We start from the raw sequence: 17399 nt of genomic DNA, 5'->3' as shown, positions 1-17399 counted from the left end.
AAATCAAACTGAAATATTCAAATACATTGTAAATCTACAGAAAGAAAAATCTATTTGTGCCCTAGATTTGAGAACTAAACACATTCCATCACATCTATTTCCAAGGCAGCAGTAACATTACTAAAATCCTTCACCGCTATTATTTTTTTTTAACATTATATACCATGAAAACTTTGCATTGTTTAAAAGTAAAGCATTAGCTTAACAACAAAATCATTTCAACAATGCCAGAGCCCAAAGAAAGTTTTGCTAATAACAGATCAATACTTTTTTGATAAAAAACACTGCCTTCCTGTATTTCTGTAACAGAGCTTCAAAGTTCTTCCTCGCACAGAGAATTCCATCAACAACATGAGAGTGAGCCAGTGCAGCTGGTTTACACCCTCGCACGTGGATCCAGACTCTGCTTTTATTGAACCACATTTCGACCTTACTGTGGAAGCATGAAGTTTGTGAAAAGCCAACCAATCATTCCAACTGGAGAAGTTCAGACAGACTGGCCTTTCTTGACCCCAAACCAGAAGCCATTAAAAATCATGCTGATGTCAAGAAGCTCAGGACCACAAACAAAGCAGCACTGATGGTGGCCATGACTTAAATCTCTGAAAAGTCATCAGGTATTTGAGGGCCACAAGAGATCCTTTAACTTCTAAAAAAGCTCCACTGAGAATATAACAGGCCCTATAAACTTCTGCCAGCCAGGGTGCCAGGCATTCGTCTATAAAAGTGCCTAATCATCCAAAAAGTATTTATGAAGAGAGTGCAATGCTTATTGCAATGGCCTATTTACAAAACAGAAAAGACAAGGCTGTTTTCTCTAGATCATTTTAAGAAAGTGAAGGAGGTGAAAGTGCCAATACAACACTCCTCCCTTTTTATTTTTTTTTCTTTTTTTCCCCCATTAGAAACATCCATACTAGCAATTCTTACATGTTTTAACTTAGGAAGGCCTTAACAGTTACTAGTAGAATACTCAGTAAATAAAGGAGGAGGTTTTCAGTCAAACTGTGTTTTTCTCCCAAGTAAAAAGCATATAGTTTTGTAGGAAAACTCAAAGAGTTATCTCCTGTCCAAAACATTTCCTGTGCCAAAAAACCAAACACACCCTATATTTCTATTTTGCTGCCTTATATATTGTCTTTGCAAATAAATACCGTTTATAAAATCAAATTTCTTTTAAAAATTCATATTTTATGATAAGTAAATTCTAGTCATCATTTCCTGAGAGAAACTTCACCTGCTTCTATTTATTTCATGCCAGACAGTCTCTGTGTTTATTTGCTTTAAATCACAATCATTAGTTTAGTTTTGTTTCATTTCATTCAAACTGGTAAGATATGTGAAAGGCAAAAAGCTCCTAAAATATCACCTTTTCAGTTAGGTGAGAAAATAGTTGAATAACAGCAGAAAGAGAAAAGTGAATTATTTTCTGTTAGTTTTATGAAAGATTGTTTAAAGCTTATGAAAACCTCCCCTCAAGAGGAGCAAGAAATATGGACAACTTTAAATGTCTGCCTCTCCACGTCCTTCAAAATTTTAGTTTTTACTTTAAAAAACTGTTTAGTCTAATTTAAAAAATTTGCTCTGCTCTGATCAGAGATATATTCTGTCCCCGGTCTCTATACATTGATGAATGTATTTACCTAAACTCACTTCCATCAACAATGAATAAACAAATCTATTAACTTCAGTTACAGAGACTGAGGTAACTTTAGGTTGAGTACATAGACTGTTCTCATTTCCAGGATAATAAACTGTTTTATACTTGCATAAACAAAACATTTATTTTTTTTTAAACTTACATGCAAATGGCTACCATTACCACCTTCCCTGGTCCCTTGAAAAACATAGCTGCTGCACTGGAGCGTGGCTACATAAAGAAATAAGAGATAATTACAATAAAATAGCTAAATTTTAACCTCATTAAGGACCTACCATACAAATTATTAAATAAAAACTCTGCATTGCCATGTATTGCAAAAGGCAGGCTACTGTCCTTGAAGCCTATTAATTTACTATGGAATGCTCACCAAAACTGCAGTTGATTCTCAACATTTCTACAAATGGATGGCTATAAAAAGGATAAACAACCAAAGCCTCCAGAAGGGGCCACTGCAACCATAACAACAGGAGGCAGCTGTGCAGCAGAAAAATTAAGAAATCATTCTACCATGGCAAAGCACCTGGGTTTGGGCAACGGCTCTGCTTAAGCAAGGAGGAAGGGCCAGTAGAACACAGAGCAAGTGTTAATGTTAAGTGTTTCTTGTTGTTTTGGTTTGGGCTTGGTTTTTGGTGGGTTTTTTTGTCTCTTTTTTCCTTAAGAAACCTATTTCATCTCCTATCAATGTATTTACTATAAATGTTTATCAGCTACAGATAAAACCACAAATACAGCTGCAATTTTGTTAATAGGAATGCAATTGACAAAAAGAAAAAGGCCACCTTACTGGTGGATTACACTGCCACAGTGGGAATCTTTTTAAAATGGCATCATAACATTTACCACTGCATTACACTCAAAGATAGATCTGGTATACTATAGTACAAATAGATCTTCCAAGAACATTTAGTTTGTTAAGCTTATGCAACAGTTTCATAACTTTTTCCTTCAAAATGTATATCTCATGGCATTATTACAGCAAAAAACTTTAAAACATCTCTTACCTTAGTATTTCCAAAGAACTCCTTATATTCTCTCAACAGCCTTTGGTTTCTAAATAGATCTGCAATACAAATTTGTTTTCATGAATACTAACTAGTAACCAGTAGTTTCAGGAACTGAAGTCTGGTTTTTTTTTGCAGCAGCAAACTTCTAGGAACAGCTACATGGTCTATCCTTCTATTATAACCAGAAACACACATTGTTATATACCCATGCAAAATGCCAAATACAATCTGTTATGATCCTATACATCACTGCCATTTGTACCAACAAAGTATGACACACAAAGGAAAAAAAAAACTCAAAACACACTGAACCAAATCTAGGCCATCCTACTGCACCCCTCCTGCCCCTTAACCACGAAGGAGAGTGGAAAGGATATTTCAAAGAAGTCTCTTATCATCAGTATTTTTCCATCCACTGATGATGTTCAGTAACTTCAAAATAAACACTGGTATACTACAGTATCTAGAAGCTGCAGTGCTAGATTCTCCCCTACAAAGTTATATAAAATACACAGTACACATTAATTTAAATAGATTAAAACAGACAGTAGACGACAAGGCTGGTCTGTAATGAAAGGGAGTTACCACTTCAAGTATATGATTTTTCAGCACGATATTATGACTGGGTAATATTTTTTTAAACTCACTTTTTGGATTATGTCCAATAATTATTCTGCTGGTCTCTAAAAATTTTGAAGCTACTGACAACATTGACAGGTACCTTAACAGGTACCTGCAGCTCTAGTCTTTTTACTAGGACAGTGTTCCAGGGACACAACTGTTTCAAAAAAAATGAAAATACCTCTATAATTTATAGGCACATAATGGGGGTAAATACCTTGAAGCAATATCACCTCTCCTGTGATTTTAACTGACCAGACAGATCAAAATCCATTACAAACTACTGATCTGACTGCACCTGTTATTGACGATACCAGCAAGGATGGCAACAATAATTTTAAGAAAAAGATGGTTTGAGGGTGTTTCAGCCCTTTCTGAAGCACAAAGGTAAGCTGAATTGTCAACGAAATAACACCCCACCTAGCAGATTTCTAACAATGCTGTATAGATTTGCAGTTATTAGAGAACTCCATACTCACTTTCCCTGTATTTGATCTCTGCTTCTTTACGTCGTTTTCTTTCTCTAGCAAGAGCCTCCGGACTACCCCAAACTTCAAGAGACCTGCACACAGTAAAAGCACCTTAACAGTGGTTCTACTTATGCAATTTCTTTCAGTTTGATCACATTACAAATGCCTTTCCTAAAAAAAGAACATCACATTCTTTCTGATAAAAAGCCCCGCAGATTACTTTACAGAATAAAAAGCCGGGCAAGATGGAGCTGAGGACAGGCACTAGGCGGACACATGAAATATACTCTCCAATTTTATATACACCATGTAATTATTACAATGAGGATATAAAATGTGTTCAGATAGAATATGGAAAACATTAATGCCCTTTCACGTTATTAACCTGACTGTTAAAAGTTGTCTCTCACTCATGTAATCCATTTTAAATGATCCAAATATTTTTCTTCATAAAAACGTTCTTACTTTGCCTCTACATCCGCTCTCAGGTACACAGTGAAAGTCTCAGTATCATCATGGGGGCTTCGTCGTTTAATTTTCCTCAGCTGGTCTAAATCACTAAGGAAAGTGGACAAACAGTTTAGTGTAAGAAAAAGTTCTTATTATTCTAATTTTACTTTTATGTCTGGGGGATCTTCCACAACTTTTATATTATTAATTTGCAGTACAAAAAAACCCCATGAAGTTGTTTACTTGAGCCAAACAGAACAGATATGCGATAGGAAGCACGAGATCTCTATTATGCTATTGCAAAGTACTATGTTTCACACCCTCAAAAGTCCAAATCATGTCCTCACACTATTAAATACTATACATGGAAGACAAAGTAATGAAACACTGAATAACAGAACAACCAATGAAGGATCTGCATGTAACTGATAATGTGCACAAGTGCTAAAAAAGAGGGTTCATGGCTTAACATCTCCAAGTTGAAATCAGAAGTCATGTAACATGAAAAGCTAAGAAATTTAACCTCAAATCCTACACAGCCTGCACAAAGTTGGAGATACCAAAACTGCTTGGAGGAACAGATAAATTGCCTGTGCTGAGATACATATTAGGGTATCTCCACTGAGAAGCATCAAGGATTTTTTTTTTAATTTTAATACAACAGAACATTTCATTTTTAGCCCAACCAATTCTCCCAATTATCTAGACTTTTTTTTTTTTTTTTTTAACTGCCTTTTGGTCAATCCAGCAAACCTTTATCTGGTTATTTCTCTGCACAACAAACCAGTTATGATAAAAATATGGCAGAGGACTAAGCATAACTTGATACTGGATCTTCACCAAAGACCAAGTCTGGTGACATACACTGTATGTAAAAACTTGGGAAGAACAGTGGCAGCATAAAAAGCTAGAAACAAAGGTGCTAAAGCCTTTAGATTTAATATGGGTCACACACATAACATGCAGGAAGTGACAGACACCTCAACTATAGCAATACACAGTAAGACCTGGTGGCAGGCACGGCACATAGTAAAAGGCAGCAAATGTTAATCAACCAACAGTAGTTGTTACAATGAACCAGATTATATTTTATTCCAAATTACAGACCTCACACAACATGAAGTTTCCACCGAACTTTTAGAGATGGTAACATCAAACCATCGTGACCTCAAAATTCTGAAACGAGATATTTGCCATTCCCCCCCAATAACTAGCTCCTCTAGAGGTAGACTCCCCCCAACTAGATTCATGGTCATATAAGTACAAATAAATTACTTTAGGAAGCCACTATGGAAACACGCAAACTAAGTACAAGTTCCTAATCCACTGTAACACTAAGTAAACAAGAACTAACTTCAGCCACTTATGATTACGTATACCACAAAAGCATTTAGAAGTTGCTGTGTAAAATCCCTCTCCAATCACAATTATTTTTGAAGTACATACAAACAGTAACAATTTAAATTTCGACTCAAAGCCATCATACCTGGATTTAAGACAAAACTCATTTATTGCTCTGACTCCAGTGATGAAGTTATTCTGTGTGTATTTTGGTCCATACTCTCTTTTTTTAAGGACTGCTTTCACTTAAAAACAGAAATGAATAAGCAAGTTAAGTCACTCATGGAGACCCCAGCAGAAACTTCAAAAGTTAGTTCGCTCTAGTGTCATATCATGACACCTCTAAATGGAGATCTGAAAAACAATGTTTGTCAGTGAGACGGAAAACTTAACAGTGAAGAGAAAGGAATGAGTAAGAGTAGAATGATTTACCTCCAAAAATGCTACTTGCTAAACTGCAGTTCAGGTGTCTCAAACATTCCACACACTTAACTGCCACTTTCAGCTACTTCTGCAACTTTGATGTCAGAGATGGTGTTTGGCTACTAAGACAGCATTAAATACAGTAATTTGGAAAGCCTTGCTTTAGAAACTGAAATGGCAACACGGAGCCCCATTTCTTTGTTTCCAACACTTAACCAATTCCACCTTCTGCAGACAAGATTTTTGACCTTTGCAGACCATCCAGAGAACTGAGACAGACTGTACACATTGTTTTTATCAACTATTACTTTCAAATTAGTGCACTTAATATTGGGCATTTATAATAAAAATACACATTCTTTATTTCTAACGCTTTGTACATCTAGAATATACATTCTTATCACATCAGATTTTCATGTGCAAGGAAAAGAATACCACATGTATTCAGAAAATGGAAAAATGGAACTTCAAATTTATGCCACTATTTCCTGCTTGTCAATATGTTCCTAACTTCACCTTATTTCCACGTGTAAGTCACTATACACTCACTTCCGTTCGTTACACTTAGTGGAAGAAAAGTTACAATTGCTGAAGAATTCAACAATAAAGAACACAACTGAAAACAAAAAGCTCACACTCTGCAGGTGAGAAGACTTATGAACACACATGAATTTCCTGCATATCACAGGATTGACATGATTTCTACAGCGAGTCCAAAAATTCTCCTTAAGTCACAAGACAAAGATCCTATATTTAAACATGTTGAGAATAGACATTGTAGAACTCTGATAAAATTTATTTCTGAGTTTTGAAAGCTTAAAAGGCAAAATATATTGCTTAACACTCAACAATCCACTGACATTACAGATATCAATATTTACCATAATAATCGGATTTCTGTCATCCAGTTTGAACTTAAACAATTTTTTTAAGTACTTGAGTAAGCACATTCATCCCACAATGCTCCTGAGAAAAGGTGACAAAAAAACTAGATATTTCCTAAAAACAGTCCATCATTTACCCAGGTTAGAATAGGGTGAACGTTTTAAAATAAGAAAAATGCTTCCCATCTCTTCTTATTTAAAACAGATAATATATCCAAAAGGTATTAACCTTTGATAAATCCACAAGTTATTTTTTACCAACACTTACTAATCCATCTTTCAGAAATATAGGTAAATTTCACTAACAGAAAATACTATAAGCAATCGTACATTGCAGAATATCTCAGTAGTCCTACTGTTACTTCAAATAACTGTATAAAACTGGCAATAAATGTAGAGAAAAAAATGCTATTTGGAAGAGAAGGACGAAGCCAAATAAAAGACGATATGAATGAAACATTTTTTTAAGTAGCACATGATTAGTGGTTCTTTAAAAATGTCATTGCCTTAGTAACACTTGAATCAGCAAGTTTTTAAGTCACAGCAGCATCTAAAGACAACTGCGCTTTTTAAACCCAATCAAAATATTTATCATAAACATTCTTGCTTGCACCTCTATAATCTAAAACAGCAAAACTCTCTTCTCACTGAAAGATACATCTATTTTTACAGTTATTTCACAGTCTAATTTCTCCTATCTTGTACATTCCCTTTGCACGCACACACCGACAACAGACCCAAAGAAACTGACTTAAAGGATGTAGACAAAAGTGTACAGAAAATATACACAGACACTGATCTCACCTTGTTACTGACAAGTTTTACAATTTGATATTTCTTTAAATTTGGGGAAAGACACGACAGAATTTTTATACAGTTTATAGTCACGTTCATTCCAGACTTTTTTTTTAGTGGAGTTATTGATAAAGTTATTTCCATGCACAGATGGCTAGGAGTGATCAAAAGCACAAGGGTGTTTAGTAGTATAATTCTTACAATAACATAATAGAAACTAGCAGTGTGAAGATGGAGTGAAATCAAGTCATGATAAAAACATGAAAGAAAGTTATGCTTTCATTTTATCCATTTATGTTTTTAAATGATGCAACTAAATACAAAGCATGTATCCACTGCAGGCACAAATGGGAATATTACAGGACTCAGATTAGGGAGTTCATGTGGTCAAAATATATTTAGAAGCAACACTGATCAGATTAACTCAGCAATAAGAAGGAACAGAAGAAGACTTAAAGCAAGGACCAGGGGAAGATCAAGTATCCAGCTTAACCACATGAAGTCTGAGTTGGTGAATGAGCATGCCTAAAAACATGCAAGGAAGACAGACTGTGATAACAGATAAGAAAACAAAACGGTCTTTTCCTGAGAAAAGGAATGGATCTTAAATGAAACAATCAAAAATTGATACAGAAGAGAGAGTAATTTGAAGGAATACTGCTATATTGGATTTTTCAGAAGTCATTTTCAAACAACTGGGTACCAAACAAAGCTGACTTACAAGTGTGTTTTAAAATGTTATTCACATAACTTGTTACACAATTGAAGAGGAACCAGCACTAAAGTTTGAATACAGAAGGTATTTTCTTTACCTTTTACTTGAATTGGCTCTTTAAGGAAAGACTGCTTTTGACCTGCATTGCTCGTATCTTGTCCTGCAAAATAAAAATAAAGCTTGCTGTAAATATGGCAGTACCTACTTTTTATTTTTAGTAAAGAGACTAGTTAACATAACAAAATAATACATCTTAATATTGCTTTCCATCCTGACAATAAAAACCCATTTTTGCTCTCAAAAGAAAAGACAGAAACGGTGAAAGAATAAATAACAAAATAAAACATTTAATATAGTGTTGATCAATAAGAGCACCAACTTGCAACGTACTTCAGAAAGTAATGTGAATTTTCAAAAAATATTTTAACAGTATACTTACAGTTTAGAGCAAGCTTTAGGCAAAATTTTATATTAATAAATATAATGAATTCTATATAGTTTATATCAACCAAGTCTCATAGAGCTTTCAAGCTGTAATTCAATTTTAAGGAACTGAAGCTTTTTCACTTACAAAAAGGTAGTTTATTAAAACACAGAATATGTAAACTAAAATCCACAATGCTTGTGTCACAAGCTGGAGCTAGAATGAAAACAAAGTATTTTAGCTCGTTTTGAAATCTGAGGATATGACTCAACAAAAAGCCAAGAGTACTGTTAATTTAATCTTTGGAAAATAATAAATTCCAGTAATTTCAGTGTGATTTCTACTTCAGAATCAGAAGTAGCAATTGAAAACACAGACAAATATTACATCTGTATCTCACAGATCTCAACTTAGCTTTCAAAACAAAAACCTTACGATTCTAACATGTCAAACCAACATGACCCCTCTTTTATGCCCTTACACTCCCTAACTTTGGACACTTGCAACACATGCACAGTCATTAATAAAACTAAAACTGACCTTATTGAAAGTGAGATATTAAAAAAAAAAAAAAAAGAAGAGATTTTTCAAGCAGGTTAGTGTTAATTAATGAGATACTCCTAGCTTAACATGCTACCCAAATTACTCAAAGGTCAGATATTCTTGAAGCTTGGACTATCTAACTATCTTTTCATCAGGCAATTAGTTATTGCCCTAACAGCAACAGAGGACTAAGGCTAATAACAATCCAAATTTACCTTCTTGGAAGAATAACACAAATTTATGAAGCTAGTCTTATTACACAACATATAAGGCTGGACCATACATAATTTGCATTCCTAAACAGTCAGCCCTATCAGCTATTGTTTGACTTGAAAATAAAAGTAAAAAACCCTTTGCTGTTCCTTTTCCTTCTTTTCTTACCTAGTTTAAAACATCAGGCAGACAATCTACCAATATTCATGATAAAAACTTCAGCTAGGACTGCTTAGCAAAAACTGCATAGTAGGTTATTTTTCAGAAATTCTGTGTGCAACCAAATGAGTGCAACCAAATGTCATTAAAAGAAATATCACCAAAACTATTTAACAAAAGATTGGGTTATAGGAATTCAGGGGAGCAGGGGAGGCCCAAAAATACCAAGATTTATATCTATGCACAGAGATGATGTCAAGTACCCTTTCAAAGTTTACTACCTAGTTGGACAAAATTCACAGTGTATCAGTGAGAAGAAAAGAAATATATATATAGTGTATTTAAATTCACAACTACTGTTTTTCAGACAAGCAGAGGTTGATATGACAGAACTTTCAAGATGAATGCATTAATATTTTCAATATCACATTAACAGGAAAAGCACTTCCCAGGTTTACTGACAAAGAGATAGAAGTGCAAAAGAGATCCATTATTTGCTATATATTTAAGTTACAGGCAAATTATAGGAATCTTTACAAGTAGTGTATTACCTTTTCAGAATCCTACCAAAATACCACTTTTTAAAATAAACAGTAGTATTATGTCCATAATGCATAAGAATGTTCTATTCACTAGGCCCCAGAAGACACCCCCGATATGAGATGCACATAAAACAAGCATTCCAAGATAAACTTGAAAGTGGTTATTTGTCTACACATAATATCTCTAGGCTGCAGTTTCATATACACTCACACACGTCAGTCCCCACTCTCAACAAAAGGTAAGTCCCCTGGTGCCCCACAGTTCTGCTCTCAGCTGACTGTGACCCAAGGCCACATTGCCACAGAGGGCAGCATCTCTCCTCCAGCCACACTAGAGACACCAAGCAGGAGCAGCTTACTGACCCATCCTACCTCTACCCCAGCTCTGCAAAAGAAAACAACGATTTTTTCACAAAACAGGCCTAAACATCATTAATGCCAGCATGAGAGAAGGAGTCATCAGATAGGGGTGAGAGAAGGTGGGAACACTCCTTCTGATGACAGTTAACGATCAGCTTGGGGCAATCATGAAAGCAATAGTGCTGGACTATTTTCACATGTCCCATTTTAACACCAGTAGCTGCTCATTAAGAACCCAGAAAACATCAACAGCTACAACTGGCTCTACTGTATTCAGGCAGACACGCTTCTGCAAGAATCTTGCCCTCTGGTAACCATCTTCAGCAGTTTCCAAGAAACAGAAATGGTATTATACTCTTCCAAAATCCAATCACAGACTTCAGAAACAATATCTGATTGTTCCACTTAGAATAACATTGAAGATCCACTTTTGCACTTTCAAACATCAGAAAAGTAATACTCTTAGCTGGCTATAGTTACTGCTTTTTAAAGATTGCTGCAAGCCTCAGGAATTTACAAGTTACTAAAGAAAAAATTAATACCTGCTATGAAGACAATGAAGATTTTCTTCAGTAGACCACTAAGTTTTAGACAAAAGCATACAGAGCGCTTTATTTTTAAAAGCATTTGTTATCTCTTGAGCACAGTAGCATTCCAAACATATCTGTGCAGCCCTACACTTAATAAACAGAAAAAAAAACAGGACGCTACGATGGAGTAGAGACAAGACAGTTCTGAATTTCACAAGTACCTAACTAGCACAAGACTGACAATCAAACTGAACAGCAAGGTGCGTCAGGTTATATCCATTATATCAAGTGTTTAATGCCAATGTTGCAGTTCTGACAACTGTCAGATTTGAAAGCTCCAGCAGATGAAACAGCTCAACTCTCCTTAGCAGTCATCTATAGCTTGACCTGGGGAAGTCACAGTGCTCAGTATTCATACTCATTCAATCTTTATCACTAGTTCATTTCACACAACAAACGTGAAATACTACAACAAAAAGAATTAAAGCAAGCAAAGTGGTAAAAGACAAGTAATACATTCCATTGCTTATCCCTTAAGTTACCTAGTCTCTTCTGACATCCACATTTTATCATCACCACTTTGAATGTGATTAATCTAAACTTAAATCCTTTAACTACTGGAATGACCAAGAAATAAATTTCAGCATTCCTCCCTGCTTATGCATTTGAAACTTAGATATAGATACCCACAAGCAACAAATACTAAGAATTCTGTGATCATAACATCACACAGTTGTGAAAAAAAAAGTTAATTGTTAAATACCAAAAGTTTATACATTTATATAAATACTCTTTATTTTAGCTTAGAACTACCTGTTCCAACTTTATGCTGGGTTTCTCCGGGGTTTGATCCATTTGTGTCTTCTGATCCAAGATTTTTTTTCTGACCATCGGAGGTATAAACTCTCACTTGACTCATCAACTGCACAGGCAGACGATTGCATGGTAGAATATAAGACAAACTCCCACTTTTTGTTGAAGCTTGCCATCCTAAACAGGGAGAGGAAAAAAAGATGTTTTAGGTAACCATTTTTGGAAAGAAAAAGAAAAGGGTGGGGGGCAGGGGGAAAGGTGATCCCGCTGTATCAGCATAAGCTATGGAAATTTATCTTTTAAATCCTGATCTATGCTTATTTTACCCATGTTTTGGAATTACAAAATGGGAGTACATAGCATGCTTTCAGTGCCTCCCTTCAAACATCCACTTTTAAAGTTCATTCTAACGTTAGGAGGTTTTCCCATACAATCCAGTATACATTTTTTCAAAAGACCTCTAGATGATCCTAATGGTGTTTAAAAAAACAAACAAAAAAGAAGAGAGAGAGAAAAGATACAAAGCTATTTGGTAAGATAGCTGACACATTAAGTCCCATTCTAGTCATACGGCACCAAAATCTTTAAAAAACAAGTGTTGATAAAAGAACTTAACACAGACCACCGTAAAACTATTAGCCAGTGTTGCCACTCCATTTCACTCTATGTACACTCTGTACAAACCACAGCTTACCAATTAAGAAAAACCAAACTGTGTACATTACGCATCAAGAGCGACTTGCTACAGAAATTATGTAGAAAAGCATACAACATTGTACAAAACATTTTATACAGAAGAATCTTAATTTTTGCAGCACTTGCAACAGTGAAATTAGAAGATAAATCCATAAAAAGTCTATTGAGAAATCACCTTGGGCATGCAAAAGACTAGCCAAAAGCAGAGTTGTATGCAGTACAGGCCAACCTGTATCAGGCAGCACAAACGCTTCTGCAGGGCGAGTATATAACTCTTCCAACCAGAAATGCAACAGGCAAACTTGCTGTTTCAGAAAGCACTCATTAAAAGAATACATAAATGTAAAAAAATAAATTCATAAATAAAACAAAAATAATTAAGTAATGCAGGTAAAACAAGCCATACGAGGCATGACTAACCACATACGAATAATACGCCTCTCAACAAAATGATAATTCTTTATAAAACTGTTTATTCCACAGAAGTCTCAACAGCTTTCCTTCTAGTTTAGTCCTCTACAGAACAAAAGCATCTGCATGTGTGCACACACCAATCTGAACCTTAGAAAAAAACGACTTCACCAAAAACAAGTCAGATAAGCTCTTACTACTAGTTACTGCTAATGTGACAAAAGCCCAGAAAAGTCAACTCAACACAGCTCAGTGAACTCACTACAATAAACACATGGCACAACAGGAGCAGCGTTGTTTCCTAAGCTTTGGTAATACCGGAGCCATTGAAAGAGAAACTTAATCAGCATGTTTAGAGGACGTTTCTCCTGCTAATCCACACATACACAGGAAACCATTAACAAAATAGGGTATTTGCTGCAATTCAACAAGGAGTGATAACATGAAGGGGGACAAAACCACTCAGAATTTAAATTTCAAGGGATCTGTGGCCTAAAGCAAAAGCCAGGGCTCACTCTTCAGGCCAACACAAACCCTGAAAGGCTGCTCTTCTTTTTTATATAATTACCGCAAACTTCAACACGGGCGTGACGTATCAGTTTTCCGCAGGGCTGGGCTGACAGGGCAGCCGCCCTACGTGCGGGAACACCCGCGACAAGGCACCGTCAGAACGCGGCTCGCCTGCCCGAGCAGCTACGACCTGAACATCTCCGTTTTCCGAGCCGATACTCGGATGGCAGCCTGCGCTCTCCGACGGCCCCCGGCCCGCAGCGGCCCGTCCCTCTCCGCCCCTGCTGGCGCCCGAGCCCGCCCGGCGCCAGCTGCTTGCGAGCGCCGGTACTCGCTTCTCCGCACGCGAGCACGTAGTTCGATTACACCTTCCTCCGAGACTCTACCGGGGGGAGTCCCGGCAGCCCCCCGGCGCCAGGCAGCGCGCCGGGCCTTGAGGGACTCACCGTGGCAGCTGCGGGGGAGCGGCGCCGCCTGGCACCGCAGGTACAGGCGGTAGAGGCCGCGGCAGCCCCGCCGGTGGGCGGCCAGGGCCGGCATCATGGCGGCGACCCCACGCGAAGCGCAGCCGCTCCCCGCCGCACGCCAGCGGCCGGTGAGGGGGCGGCGATTCGCATGGGAGAATCGCTGCGCGGCTGCGGCGCGGCCCCGCGGGTCCCGGGCGGCAGTGGCAGCCGGGAGCCCGGCGGTGGGCGGCGCCGCGGCACCCGGATGTGCTGAGGAACCTCGGGGCCTCCCGGCGGGCACGAGGCGCAGTGGCCGCCGCTGATTCACCCGCCCTTCCCGTGCGCTTGCGCGGAGCGGTGTCGCCTCAGCGATTCAGCGCCGCGTCTGTCTCCGGCTGGCGGTTAAACCCGGCTCGACCGGAGTGCGGGTCGGGAGTATCATTAGTCCCCCGGCATCACATTATACATACACTCTTTTATAAAAAAGCATTTGGACACTTTTAAGTTTCTCCAGAATAGCTTTGATGCCAGTTCACATGACTCTGACAAAATGACTCTGGCTTCCTTGTCCTTGCGCACTGTGAAGAACACGGGAGCTCACCAGAAGTTAGCTTGGCAGGGAATTCGTATAATTAACGTACCTGATAATACACAAAGCATTTGCTCACCGAGGAGAATAATTACAGTGCCTGTCCTTAACATAGCCAATTAGATTGTGAACAAGGTTTGCTGGCACACAAATTCTTTACCAGCCAGCTGGGAAATTAGCATCACCAATACAAGTTTTCCTGGAAGCCCAATGAAGGCAGATTAAAGTAAACCATCTTCCCAATAGTCTGATAACAGCCACACCAGGTGAATCAGGAGCACTGCAACAGATGCTGTGTCATTAAGTACCAGATGTACAGCATCAAAATATTAGATTCACTGCAAGTTGTAAAGTAGCAAAGGTGAGGTCAATTCACCAATTTTAGCTTGGGTCTAACATGCAGCTGATGTATGTTTTGCTGGCTGCTTGTTATTTTGGCAAGGGCCTAGCAGTAAAAAAAGAAGAAACATAAGGTTAATAGAGTTCACTTTCTTTTCTCCACATAAAGATGTTTGAAATAATATAGAAATTCTTGAAACATTTGTAATTCCCTAAGAGTCTCTGCTATACTCTAGAAGAGGTGCTGTCACAGTCACATTACTTCTAAAAATACTTTTCTTTAGGTTTATCTTTTGCTATCAAAAACCAGATGGAATTACTAAACTATTTTATATTCTTTTATCCAGCTGAATAACCGACCTTGCCTTGTCTAGTTTTGTTGTTGTAAATATGAAACAGGAAGGAAAATTTAAAAAGCTAGAATACCGTACACAGATTAATAGATGCTACTGGTGTGGCTATCAACCAGGACTTTCATGATCAAGGGCTCTGCATGAAGATCTTGATAATTTGGCTCATAAAAAGGAGGCTGGCTTCTCTATTGGGGTCATCTTCTCATACATGCTTTTGCAAAACTCTATAACTTTGTTGTATAAAGCATATTACCTTGCCAGTAAACACTTACAATGTTAAGTTGCTTTACCAGGTCTTCGGGAAGAAGAGGGACTTCTAGGATCTGACTGGATTACTCGAGCTACAACAGTAGATCATGATGGAATTCCCCAGTGTCTTGCCTAGCAAGAAATCTGTGATATCTGAAGGCTAATACACAGTGAAGGATTTTAGCATTCCTTATATGAAAAAAAAAAAAAAAAAAAAACAAACTCATGTAATTTGTATTACCAATTTGAATATTTATGAATCTAAAGTTCATTCAAGATTTCAAGTTCATACAGTGGAGGAGACTTGCAGTGTCCCCAGATCAGCAGCAAGAGCTGAGGTAATGACTTAATATAGTTGAAATTACTCTTTGGGATTAACAAAACATCCTGCCTTGTGCATCTTTCATACAGCATAGAAAGGTTTTTAAAAGGGAAAGACTCTTTTAATTTTGTACTTTTTATGAGCCTAAATGTGTGTTAACACAAAGCAAATACATACTGATAGTTAAAAATTTAAAAAATAATGAATACATGAAGTGTCTAGCAATCCCAAACAGCCCTTAAGTTTTTCAGGTGAAATGTTTAAAATAACAGATAAAGAGAAAATATTTCACAGCAGGCATGTGCATGAGGGGAATGACTCAAAGCACAGAATGGTTAATCTACACAAGTCTGCGTAACACCACTCTGAGTCACATAGATCTGTAAAGTTATTTCATGGTCACTGGGCCAAAGACCAACGTACGCTAGAAGTTAATATCTTTCATTTCCAGCACGTGGGTGTTCTCAATTATTTGCATGCAGTTCATTCACCTGAAAACCAGCAGAGTCACCTGCAGTTTTTGGAACTGCCCGCTGGAGCCCGGCAGCAGCCAGGCAGGGCAGGAGCTCCTGCTGCTGGAGCAGCCTGCAGGCCTCTCCCAGCATGGCTGGGAACCACAGCCTTTCCTCAGGAACCCCGGTGACACATGCCCCATCTTCCAGGACACTAAGATGACATCAGTTCTGCAGAATCAGTGAAAGTACAATAAAGCAGTGGGAGGAAATCCCAGAAGAGAGAAAGGGTTTCAACAAGAGCAGACAACAGGACATAGGAGAAACATGGGATAAACTTTGAGGACTAGAGATTGACAGCAGACATGAAGGCAGAATTATCATTTGGCCCTTTATTTAGTGCTCAGAAGACCTCAAGACACCACATGTTGTCTCCCACCATTGCTATGTGCACTTGGTACACACTGGAGCACCTAGTGGTAATGCAGCCCCCACACCAGAAAGGCTGTCTATCCCAGAGACTGAACCTTGTTAGGACCGAGCCTAGGGCAGATGTTCCAGTTTGGTTTCATTGTAAATGAGAACAACCAGGGCATTCACTGAAACAAAATAATAACCACCACCAAATAAACCAAACAAAATCTCAAAACACAACACTACAATCACACATTATGGCTCTGATTTAACATGACATTGCAGGCACCCCTTTTAGGTATCCAGTACACTGTTTTCCTAAAAGTAGGCATTACACTTTTATATAATTTGGTCTCCCACTGGGGAATGGAGAATTGCTTGCCTATCTCAACAACAACAATCCATCAATCAGTAGGAGTTATACTAAGACACATGTAGCTAAAACCAAATTAGGGAAAAAGGAAATATTCATACAGTGTATATCCAGGAATGTGTGCTTGATGATTATGTAGGGAAAATATGAAAATATTACTGTTCTTGGACCAATAATCCCACACATGTAGGAAAAACTTCAATTGTAAAGCAGTAATGTCCTAAGCAAAAAGGAATCAGGATTCTGCAAATATAATTACCATGCTTTATGACTGCAAGGATTTGACAATAAGTGT

The 17399-nt window shown here is 37.8% G+C and overlaps 1 protein-coding gene across 2 annotated transcripts in view; it reads right to left on the bottom strand.

Annotated features, from left to right (window-relative positions):
• SLC30A9 (solute carrier family 30 member 9) overlaps positions 1-14283 on the bottom strand; it is a 36791-nt gene extending 22508 nt beyond the window's left edge. The window contains exons 1-8 of one of the 2 annotated variants that reach the window (XR_010472193.1): positions 14014-14283; positions 11951-12127; positions 8464-8526; positions 5695-5794; positions 4224-4316; positions 3768-3850; positions 2665-2723; positions 1803-1870 (exon numbers count right to left, since the gene is read on the bottom strand). Coding sequence is in view for 1 of the 2 variants with exons in the window: in XM_065060784.1 (XP_064916856.1) it covers positions 1803-1870; positions 2665-2723; positions 3768-3850; positions 4224-4316; positions 5695-5794; positions 8464-8526; positions 11951-12127; positions 14014-14110 (740 nt within the window). In the remaining variant the exon portion in view is untranslated. The remainder of the gene's footprint in view (positions 1-1802; positions 1871-2664; positions 2724-3767; positions 3851-4223; positions 4317-5694; positions 5795-8463; positions 8527-11950; positions 12128-14013) is intronic. The other variant, XM_065060784.1, reaches the window with a different exon arrangement.
• Between the last annotated feature and the right edge of the window lie 3116 nt (positions 14284-17399).

Source organism: Columba livia, chromosome 4 (genome assembly GCF_036013475.1).
Source record: "Columba livia isolate bColLiv1 breed racing homer chromosome 4, bColLiv1.pat.W.v2, whole genome shotgun sequence".
NCBI lineage: Eukaryota > Metazoa > Chordata > Aves > Columbiformes > Columbidae > Columba > Columba livia.
This window is presented reverse-complemented; position numbering and strand designations above follow the sequence as displayed.